Source organism: Setaria italica, chromosome III (genome assembly GCF_000263155.2).
Source record: "Setaria italica strain Yugu1 chromosome III, Setaria_italica_v2.0, whole genome shotgun sequence".
Classification (NCBI taxonomy): domain Eukaryota; kingdom Viridiplantae; phylum Streptophyta; class Magnoliopsida; order Poales; family Poaceae; genus Setaria; species Setaria italica.
Window position 1 is genome coordinate 9,200,751 of NC_028452.1, and position 11,656 is coordinate 9,212,406.

The 11,656-nt window shown below is 44.3% G+C and overlaps 1 protein-coding gene across 2 annotated transcripts; it reads right to left on the reverse strand.

Annotated features, from left to right (window-relative positions):
- Positions 1-1,118: 1,118 nt before the first annotated feature.
- On the reverse strand, positions 1,119-8,372 carry LOC101764022. 2 transcript variants are annotated; one of them, XM_004961050.4, is made up of 10 exons: positions 7,935-8,372; positions 6,989-7,032; positions 6,237-6,324; positions 6,035-6,152; positions 4,585-5,099; positions 3,600-3,858; positions 3,249-3,528; positions 2,863-3,012; positions 1,803-2,276; positions 1,119-1,724 (listed from the first exon to the last, which is right to left on the reverse strand). In XM_004961050.4, exons 1-10 carry the CDS (start codon positions 8,140-8,142, stop codon positions 1,479-1,481), a joined length of 2,382 nt encoding a protein of 793 aa, XP_004961107.1. In that variant the 5' UTR covers positions 8,143-8,372; the 3' UTR covers positions 1,119-1,478. The 2 variants fall into 2 exon arrangements, with proteins under 2 accessions (XP_004961107.1, XP_004961106.1); XM_004961049.4 differs by having other exon boundaries at positions 6,035-6,155.
- Between the last annotated feature and the right edge of the window lie 3,284 nt (positions 8,373-11,656).

An 11,656-nucleotide genomic window follows, 5' to 3' on the forward strand; every position in this document is an offset into this window, starting at 1 on the left:
TCGTTAGCACTGCTCCCTGGGCACTGGCGTGTCCTACAATTTGACCCGACGGATGGCTAATCTTCAAGTCTCTTGCCGCCTGGTCCGTGGTCTCAACCACCACCCTCGCATATCATATCCCAAACTTAAGAAAATTGGTAGTGCAGCGATTCGTCAACGCGCGCTTCAAGTAAGGATTGAACGCGTCGCCTTGCAACATAAAAGGCTAGGGGTAGAGTAGCCTAGCAAGAATATCAGCGACGACACGGGATCAGGTTGGAGCTAGCAGAGAGCTCGGAGACGCCAGAGCCGATCGACCGGCCACCGATCCGATGGCCGGCGGGAGGAAGCGGGAGTGGCTGCGGAAGAAGGTGGCGGCGGTGGCCGGGACCGGGGGGCGCGGCCAGCAGCAGCAGCAGCCGCCGAGGTGGACGCTGCGCGTCCGGGCGCTGTCCGCGGCGCTGCGCCGGCGGAGGCTCGGGGCAGGCGGCCTCCCGCGCGTCGACTTCCTCCAGGTCCTGTACCAGAACGTCCTCTTCTACCTGCTGTGGGTGATCGAGTCCGTCGTCGTCCTCGCCAAGCTCTGCTTCTTCTTCCTGCGCTTCGGCTTCCGCTTGTGACATTGTGAGAGCCACGGACCAGGATCTGTCCGCCCGGAGAACGACCTATCCTATCGCAGGTCTTGAGGATTGATCGTCAGTTCTTGACCCAAACAAAATGATGTATTTCCACACTTTCTCTATTTACATCTACCTTGCGCGCAATGGAACATGTAAAATTGTGAATACACGAAAAATAAAACGACTTGTCGCGTGGTTGGTCCTCAATATCATTTTTCATGAATACAAACACTGCGAATCTGTTCAAACAACGATTCCAAGCAATTCATCCCAAGATTCACAGAAAGTCCTGACACGGTAATGGATCAGAGACAATCTGGTAATGGGTCAGACACAATCCCGATAATGCATCAGACACAATCCTGATAATGCATCAGACACAATCTGGTCATGGACCAGACACAATCCTGGTAATGCATCAGACAATCTTAGTAATGGATCAGACACAATCTTGGCAATGGATCAGACAATATTGGCAATGAGATGGTGGCAAAGCAGGTGAGATGCAAGGGCACAGAATGCCGGTGATGTAATCTAGGCTCCTCTTTTGCTTCCTCGAAAATTAATGGTGCTGCTGTGTTAGATATTTCAGGTTTATTGTCACAAGATATGTAGACAGCAAAAAAAGAAAAAAAATAGAAAAAGAACGATCCTTTTCTATCAGAATTTGAATAAATAGATCGAACTACAACCTTGCCCATATCCTAAGAAACGCTACAAGTTTCCAACATGTATCTCTCGGGCTCAAAATGTCACGATAGCAACTCATGTACACAGCTGCTATCCGTCTGCCTGGATCAGGCCAAAAGCCATTGGATGCCATCTCTAGCATCCGCGCACACAACAGAAGCCGCCACCTTCAGGTTGACAAGGGATGGATCAATAGCTAGGCCACATTGGGTTAGCCTGTGCAGCAGCACTTAGGTTGCCATCACTGGGGTTTCGGTGTTCTGGGCCCAGGCCTGGCTGTGACTGCCCAAGTGCGGTGCCAAACTGCGAAGGTAGCTGGCCCTGCCGAAGCCCGGCCTGATGACTCTGCCCTTGATAGCCATACAAGGTACTGGCTGCAAGTGGGGGCATTCCTCGTGAACCAGCTCCATGCATCCACATTGCAGGGTTCTCATTCTGCCAGCAACAAATGAAAAATTAGTGATCACATAATTTGCCCATCGCGGAGGCAAAGCTCAGGTGCAATATAGTTACCTGCTGCTGAAGAGAAATAAACTGATTTCCCTCTTTGTAATGTGGAGGCACTGATCCATCGAACCCAAGAGTTGTGGTCGCTGATGCTGTGCTTTGGTTCACAGGGAAATTTCCTGGCATGTTGTTTGCAGTTCCAAAGCCTCCAACATAGCTTGAGAGCAAAGAGGCTGGCTGTGGTAAGCTAGCTAGAGCTTTGTACTGTGGTAGAGGGTATTTCACACTCGAGTTGGGAACTGCAGCTGCTGCTTGGTGGAACATATTGCTCATATATGGTTGCTGAAAAGCAGCAGGCTGGATATATGCATAACTTGGGGGCAGAGATGGATAGCCAATCATGCCTGCATACCCAAGAGGAAGAGTTGCTTGAGCATAGGGATGAAGAAGATGTTGAGGGAGAGGAGGCCCTGACGCAATGCTTGTGCTTGGCTGAGATTGAGTCAATTGTGGGTTGGGTAACCCAACTGAATTGGCACTCTGCGAGAATCAAACACAATAAGAAAGTGGCATATAGTCGTTAGATTCAATAAGATAAACAAGGAAAGCTATAAGCTTGTTCATGACATAGTTAGCTTGTTGTGTGGCAAACACATGATAAGAAGATAAACAAGGAAAGCTATACACAATAAGGAGCACATGGCAGAGTTAAGAGAATTCTTATCATGCTATCACCACATTCTTAACACATTTACAGGTACCATGATAAATTTAAAGATTAGCAAATGATCAGATAGCAAAATAGCAAAGTTCTATGCTTCTCTTCCTCAGCTTTTGACAAAAATTGCAAATCTTCCACCAATTCAAATAGTAGGACCATTGACAACCGATACAACAAAAAGCTGATCATTCTCTATAGCCAACTCTGAGTCCCATGTGACATTTAGTTTGACAACAACAAAAAATGAAGGAAACATATTCTACCCTTTTCCACATCATAGCTTTTGACAATTAGTTTACCTAGCAACATCAATTACCTTAAAGACAGAATGTATGAAGTTGACAAGAAATACATGGCTGCTTCAATGAAAAGCATAGCTGAACATGAAGATGAAGTTGTTCATACCTCTTGGGGCTGCGTAGAAACAGTTGCATTGTTCATGGACGATGACGACGTACCATGCATCATAGGAGGGTTAGTGAGCAATAGTGAGAAAGCTGGATCAAATTCGCGCAATGGTGGGATCGCTGGTGGCAGGAGACCATTTTGTATTTGCTGCAGATACGTAGTGTAATAAAACAGCTGTTAGTGGAGGAAAACAGTGCAGTATGGATAAATTACTAATATTGTGTGCATTATTTTAGCAAGGTGGCATGTGTGTGCGTGATGGGTGCGCGCACGCGCGTGTGTGCATGTGTGTGTGTGAGTGAGCGTGCGTGTGTGCGTGTGTGGGCTATACATTTTTTTTTCTTAATGAAAAGTTAGAACCAGGATAACACATAGGTACATACCATAAAGCTTGATAAAGGAGATAAATTCTGGAATTGTCGGTTTTCCTGCAGGTAATTGTGTGAAGCAGAATCTTGGAGCGCTGCACTTGAAGTTGCATAATCTGAGGTTGCTGATAGGTTGTATTCAGTATTGTTTGTAACATCCAGGAAATTGGCTATCGTCACTTCAGATTGTTGTACCGATGTAACATCAAGATTCTCCATGTTGCTGTTTGTCGCGGAAGCAACACATTCATTAGCTGCTGGAGTTGCTGCCGCCTTGCTTTCATCCTCGTGGATTCTTAAAAAAAAGGACTTTTAAGCGCTACACAATAAAATGGGGGTGAAGAATACTAAAAAAAGAAAGCATACCTGACAACTGTCTGGTCAATTGAATGGTCATCAGGTGCTGCCACAACGTCCCCATGACACTCAAGAGGTTTCGTGGTCAAAGATGCATCAAGTGTTCCAGACACAAAACTACCAAACGTCAAGTGTGCGCAGTCAGCATTTGAAACCTGAAGATGATCAGGGATTATTACTGCCGGATTATCATCAGATGATTTTGGTTCCTCGTGTAGAGTCAACTGGTCAAATTGTTTCGTCGTGGTAGACATATCTCCATTCAAATCTGCCATCAAAGGGGTAGATAGTAATACAAAATGAGAAACTTGATGAGCAACAGCAAAAGGTTACTAGAAAGACAAACAGTTTCAGAGATCCACAGTCGCCAAGGTGTTGTAGCACACAGATATGAAACAGGTCTATATTAATGGGTAACTGAGAATTATGGCATGCAACAATGCAATACAAAAAATACACGTGCAGATAGGAATCGAGAATTCTAGAAAGAAATTTCAACTGACTGACTCAGCATAATGGTGTTACCAGATTGTGCCAGACACCTGGTAGGCTGGGTAAGCTGGTGTTTGCATTTCCCTATTTGTTTGATTTCTCAGCTGGTGTTTCACACCCTCCTACCTTCCAAATTCCCATCAATAGTATATCCAAGCAAAACGACCCAAATTCCAAGCAATAATGTAAATGTTGGGTGGTTCAGAGTTTTTAGTAACTTGTAATAACCTTTTGGTTTCTTTGGGTGCAGGGAATGTAACCCTGATAACATCTCAAACCATTGACACAGCAGATGGTTTTAGTTGAAAAAGGGAAATATAGGTAAAATTAAAGATGGTCAAATGGGGGTGTGATAACCTTAGGAAACAAAAAAAAATCATCCACAGAAATAAAATAAGCTATCTTCCGACTTAATTTACTTAGTAGATCTTCAGAATCATATAAGCTGAACAACCACATGCAGAAATACAGATAATGCAAAATGAGGTTCATTTTGACTTACTTTGGTTAGGCTCAAATGAAAGGCCATTGGACTGAAAGTCATCTGTTTTCTCTATCGAGTCATCACCCTGATGAGTGGCAACTTCAGTATAGTCTGATTTATCTGTATTACCCTCCAAATTTGTGCTCTTTTCAATACCATCTTCATTGACATCTGGCGTTGATGAATCTTCAATGGAAGGAGCTGGCACATCTGCTCCCTCTGCTGGAGGTAACATGTCAATTGAGGAGGCATCTTTAGGTACAGAGTGCACCTCAACAGCACCATTTGGTTCTGATGCGAAAGCAGATCTGTTGTATTCCTTGGGTGTATGACTTGGTGTATTGGAAATGACTGAATCACCAACAGCTGGCATGGCTGTGCTACTTGCAGCAGATCTGCTCCCACTTTTAGCTTGAGGCCTGCCCATCTTCACTATTTCAGCCAAGGAAGGACGACCTGGAATACCACCCCAACCATGCTGCACTTGAGATGGAGGCTGAGTGGTGTTCTTTGCATCAGCTTGGGCAACATTGCTGCAAATAGAAGCACAAGACATTAAGATTCCTGACAGGAAGCCTTCAAGCTACATTGTATAAATAACCAGAAACATAAAACATAATTAGTTCGCACTGTACATTCTCAAATTTTAAAGATCATCCCAGTTTGCCCTGGAAAATGGCTATGGCATGATATGAACAGAAAGAATATAGAACACCTAATGCAACAATGAAGCAAACAAAAACGTTGACAATGTACAGATGATTGGTCTCTTCATAATAATCAAGTGAAAAGGTATCAGGCCTGGCAATGGCGTACCAGGTTACTTGTAGAGTAGGGCATCAATATGGTATCAATAAACATTTTCTACCATTGCTTTCTCTAGCCATATGTTAGTGAAACATACAAAAATATAATGAAACTTAAGTACTGTTTTCATGATGAAACTACTATTGTAAGACAGATATAATTGCTCGCTAGCTAGGATGACAAGTAAAACAAATAACTGATGATTATATGCAAAAATACTGACAATCTGTTCGGTCAAAGATACACTCTGTTTTTTGGCACCTGAAATATGTGTTATTCCAACTTCTAGTAGGTGTTTTGTGAATAGAACCAAAAGGAGATGAAACTCGAGCCATTAAGGTTTTCCATACCAGCCAAAACATATTTTTTATGTAATTTAATAGACAGAATGGACATTACAAAACCATAAACAAGTATAAGGGAATGATTGAAACTAATGAAACAGCTTCAAAAACTACAAAGCCTTTCCCAAGCAAGTTGGTTAGATTAGCTATGAAGCCCAACAAGAGTCACATGAAATGATGCGAAACAAAGAACGAAAAAGGGCGATAATGAAATAAGAGAAAGAACATTGACTCAAACAACAACGAAGGACAAACTAACTAAACAATCGACATATAGCTTAATAATCTCCATGCAAAAACCAGTAAGTACCCCCTACCCTGTAGCAGAAATTGTTTCTGTAGGATTGCTTGTCCTGACATCCAAGGCCGATGAGTTAAGCGGAGCATGTAATTCTGGTTCTTTCTTGATAGGGCCTTTGGAAACACCCATTGAGTCTGCTGATATGTTCAGGAAAAAACAAGATGAGTGGTTGGACTGAGAAAACTATAAACTCCATGACAATATGATATGCATCCTACCTCGCCCACTTCGATCAGAACCAGCCTTGTATCCTCGATTCATAGGTTTCTGGAATGATCGAGGTCTTGATTCCTGAGAAGCTTTAGTCTGCAGATGATAGAATTTGTCAGGGAAATAATAGGCAACCAGATGGCATGGATTGACTCGGATCAAAATGTGAAGATGCACTAAAGATCACAGAAAAGGATCTTCCGAGTGCAATAACATAGGCATATCAATGCATGAATCTATTTCAAACAATGTACCATATAATGTGGCTGCTAAGCTAATAACTGATCGATTGTAGCAGTATGCTGATTACTCCCTCCATTCCAAATTACAGGTCGTTTTGTCTTTTCAAGATACATAGCTTTTACCATGTATCTAGACATTGCGTATATCTAGGTGCATAGCAAAAGCTATGTACCTAGAAAAGTCAAATCAACCTATAATTTTGGGAAGGAGGGCGTATTTGTCAAGCAAGAATGGCACAACTGTGTATGTATCAGCCAGTAGATGGCATTGGAGGAGCCCAGGTCCCCCATTCATTGCAAGCTTGCATGATCAGTGACCCTAAACTCACATTGCAGCGAAATCCCACACAAAAAAAAAGATAGAAAAGTAGACAGTGAGGTTCCATTCAGTGCAAGCTTGCATGATCAATGGTCAACTCACATTGCAGTTAAACTCTCACATAAAAATCAAAGGATGAAAAAGCAAACTGTCAACTTACAGAAAAGCTGGAATATAAGGATTTTAAACATCTACTAACCTCCTTTTTCTTGTCCCGCTTTCTCCTCACTTCATGAAAAGTATCTGAACACCATGAATAAAGAAAGTTAGATTCCGTGATATTGCTATACCATGTTTTATTTATTAGGTACATCAGCCATAACTGTAGTGATTAATTGACACTAAAATACCAGATGCCTAGGTATGCATTTAAAATAGGACAAATCTACCCTAAAAATTTGAAGAACAGGACAAATAGAAGGCTATCAGCACATGAAGAACCAAAAGATAATGGCACCTGAGCATCTCAACATTGAATTTACAGAAATCACAATTCAACAAATATGTATTAATAGGCACATATCAGTTAACAGCAAAAACATGCACCTATTCCAAGTTATTAAATAGAAAAGATTGCATGAGTGAGCTTAAACACCATCCTATTGCTGAAGATAAAAGACATGTTCATGCAAGACATTACATAATAAATGGGCCAGCTATCATGGTTCTGCAACACAGCTGGACTACAATGGGATATGAATCATGACTTCTGCACTAAATTGAACCCCCTTACATCGTAAGTTGCCACATCTGTTCCATAAGACACATCCATAAATGCAAAAAGGGTTGCTTGTGTTGACAAAAATATAAAAAAGGATATATTCACTAATCTGGAGGCATAGCCGAATTAAAACTTCCCAGTATGCCTTCCACGCGGTCAGGTTAAATTAAACCTAAACTGGCAAGCCAAAACAGGTCACAGCGTACAGCGTCCGCGGAATCAGACCGGATTGGCAAACAATTCAACAGCAACCGTCCAGGTTGGGGGGTTACGACGAAACGAAGCCGCACATATCCGCGCGGCGCCCAATCACCCGCGCGAAAAAAAATATAAACCCTAGCGCTGACGAGCATCACACGACAACATCCGCGCTAAACAATTCGACCCGTGAGACGAGAAAAGGCGAGGGAGCAAGCCAGCATACCTTGCGAGATGAGCCTCTCGACGGCGATGTCGGGGTCCATGCCGCAGTCGCAGAGCGTGGCGTAGATCTCGCCTTCCGAGCGGTCGGCCAGGATCCCCTTGAGGCTCTGCACCATCTTCCTGGAGGCGGTCGGGATCGCCGCCGCATCCGCCCCGTCAGGCGCCGCGAAGGGCTGCCTCCCGCCGCCGCCACGGCCGCCGCCCCTCATGGCGCTCCCGGCGCTGCCGCAGCCACCACAGGCGCTGCCTCCTCCCCCTCCTCCTCCTCGATCCGGGGCAGCGACGAGCTGCGGTCGCGTCGCGGCTGCGCGCGGTGTGGGAGCAGCAAAACCCTCGTCGCCGCCGCCTTGCTCCCCCACGAACCCTGTATTGCCGCAGCCACGCACGCACGCAGGAAGAGAGGGCCGGCCCGGGCAGGAGCTCAGCTAATAAACGGGGGGTGGCTTCGAGTTTCCTTTCGTGAATTTTGTGAGGAAAAAAAAATGGATGGTGGCTCTGCCGCAGCCGGACGCCGTAGGGTTGCAGCTTGCAGGCTTGCGGCTCCCAGATCCTGAGGGCTTAATGCTTTCTGCACCCGGACTCTCCTCGCCCGCGTTTTACGAGTCCCTGACAGGCGGGTGCCGCTTAGCAAAGGAGTTCGGATCGCAATCTTTTTTTTCCCCCCTAAGGAGCTGTGGCTTTCAATTCCGTGAAATTGTAGATTCGGTGAAACCACTCTGGTTTCTGTTCAGAAAGGATGAAAGAGAAAAAAGATAGATAGTAAGCATGCGGTGCGCGCTAGCGAAAAACAAATAAAACATGCGCAAGAGTGCTGGCAAACACACCGTAGCACGTCTCTGGATAGCTGGGTGGGGACCTAGGGATATAACAAGAACTTTCACCTCCATGGATCAATATGTGCTGTCAAAAACGCGTACAGTGAAATATCAAAAATATGTGCACAAGGGTACTCCAGTGATCAATATGTGTTATCGAAAACGTGTCTAGTGAAAACAAGCACAAACAATACCTACCACGAGCCTGTGACACACCCCTGAGCAGCACAACCCTGTGGAAAGTTCGTCCCGGTTGACAGTTGCTTAATATGTACCGCCAGAAACGCATTTAGCAAAATAAAAGAAACATGCAGAAAGGATGTTGCCGCATACGCATAGCATACCCCTGGATTGTGAAGCTATTTGAGGGTAGGGATGTAAATAAGAACATTCAACTCAATTGTTTAATATGTGCTGACGGTTAAAAACGCATCCATCAAAATAAAAAAATGTTTGAAATAAAAAAATGTGCACAAGGGTATCGCCAAACGCGCATGGCATGTTTCTAGGTTGCACAGTTGGGTGGGAACCTAGGGATGTAAAAATAAATTATAGGCTATCAAAAATGCGTATAGAGAAATAAAAAACACTCATGAACGTTTGTTGCCGCACACTTTGTAGATTGTACGGTTAGGTGAGAACTTAGGGATGTAAATAAGAATGTTTGCCTCAGTTGCTCAATAGATGGTGTCAAAAATATGGTGTGAAAAATTATGTTCAATTTTTTTTACAAAATCCTAGTTTGCAACATTAAAGAATGGGTTGTATACCTAAGCCCTCCTACCAGCATAGATTGATCTCTGTAGTGTGGTTCCTTTAGCCCTCTTTTTTCATACGCGTAGGTGTAGCATTCAGTAGGTAATATTTATATTGCTTAACAAACAGATGATGCAAGATTTGGCCTCATCCAAGATATAAAACAAATGTAGGTATATGAATTAGCAACCCACATAAGAAAAACATGTACTCCTACATAGCATTTAATAAAGATTGTCCTAAGATAAGTGATGATTGTGCTCTTTACATATGAGATTGCTTATATTTTAAAAATTGACTACGAAATAGAAGTTTTGTTTTATACACATAACTATAGGAACCTCCTATTTAAGGATGCTCATGTGGTAGATGATGACCATGTGGTAAATATGGTTAGTGACCCTATACAGTCATTAAATAAATATTTCTGAAAAGACATTATGAGAGAAGCTACATTATAAGTCCGTAAAAATTTGGTATTTAACGGTTTGTTGCAGTTTTTGCACTGTGCGGAACTATGCTCGCATGCCATGTACGGGGAGGACCGGAGGACATTTTCCTTGCTTCGGTGCTAAGGTTTCCGCGGCTTCTTTCTTTTGCCCTAGACACCAAACATGGAAGGGGAAAGTGTGCGACCCGACCGTTAAATCGGCATATTCTGTGACTCCCGCGGCTGCCATGCAGCGATGCGGGGCACCGATGATGCAAGGACGCCGCATGGCTTTTGTTTGGGCTGGACTGGTGCAAGTGCAACCGAGAGTGCTGCCCACGCAAAAGGCTCCTCCCTCCGTCTGGGGACCGAAACTTTGAGACGCGCTGCCGGCCCATTCGTGACAGATTCTGGGCCGAAACTTTGAGACGCACTACCGGCCCGGAGTTCCGACGGTATTTGGACAGATGGGGCCGAGCCTTACGCTGCAGGCCAAAATTTCCGCATGACATTTTTAGGCAAAAGGGAGCACGTTACACTTGCGACCCATGGGTTGGGGAAATGGAGAACGGGCCATCCGAGCCAGAGAACTAAGCGTGGCCCAAATGGTGCTCCTTTTCAGTTCTTCTCCTTTTCCTAGAGCGAGTTCCGAGTTGAATGTTCTTCAGGGCTCCTAAAAAAAAAAGAATGTTGTTCAGGGCAGTCCTCTCTCCTCTGGGACCCCAAAAAAGAACGAAGGGAAAACGATGCTGAGTCTCCTCTTTCTCTGTCAATAAAAAAGAAACAAGGATGTACAATCTGAAAACTCTGCATTTGTTTGTATAAAAAGGAAACGCTGGTGCATATAGTCTGAAAACTATGCGTTTGTTTTCTATCAACTAGCAAGCCACAAGTGAACAAGAACGGATCGAAACAAGAGATTGCAGGGCTTCAGGTCCTTGTTTTGGTTGTCTTGGACGGGGGACCTGACCTGACCTGTACCTGAAAGGGCTTTCGGTTCAATCATCATGCCACAGCTCGATCCAACAGAAACAAAACACCAACTTCTTTCGTACAAACAAGACCGGAATGTGCTCCTTCCGGTGAGGAACGAGAACGAACGCATCACACATCAACTGCTTGCATAATTGCATTTCAAAATCCCTGCACACAAGATAGCACAACTCAAGGGACAGGTGGGGCCGGGTTGGTGGCGCCCTGCATACTCTCTGCTCAACAGGCAAGCACAGTCAGCACTACATAACCAATGCACACAAAGTGACAGATTCCAAAAGCCATTTTCTGTTGGTAGCAGCAGCATCCACTACCCACTGAAAACCAAGGGCACGGCTGCATAACACGGAGGCCCATCAGTCATGACTCGTGAGTTAAACAAAACAATGCTTTGTTGTTAGAAAAAGAAGCAAAACAAAGAAGGCAATGCGGCAAAAGATCTAAAATTATGCGTCGGAATATGGGCTTTGCTTGGACGGATGTTGACCCTGCCTTTTGTCTCTGCCACCATGCCAGGAGAATCATTTTCGCGGATAATGGATTTGGAGGGAACCGGCCGGGCAAGCCGCAGGAGGGTGCCAAAACTATGCACCTGTGGATAACATTGATATTAGTATTCTCGGTAGTGGCGACCGAAATTATATTCGAGACAAAGCAACTAAAAAGCAAGGGCCAAAGCGTAAAGATATATACTCGCAGAGAAATGCTTTTATACCCGTAATATTACTT

What these genes read in the sequence shown, in the direction of transcription:
- LOC101764022 (XM_004961049.4), bottom strand. Translation starts at nt 8,142, where the DNA reads ATGAGGGGCGGCGGCCGTGGCGGCGGCGGGAGGCAGCCCTTCGCGGCG. An exon ending in TTCTGATCGAAGTGGGCGAG is followed by an intron (nt 6,156 to 6,236) that starts GTAGGATGCATA and finishes TGAACATATCAG; the next exon opens with CAGACTCAATGGGTGTTTCC. An exon ending in CTCCTTTATCAAGCTTTATG is followed by an intron (nt 3,013 to 3,248) that starts GTATGTACCTAT and finishes ACGTATCTGCAG; the next exon opens with CAAATACAAAATGGTCTCCT.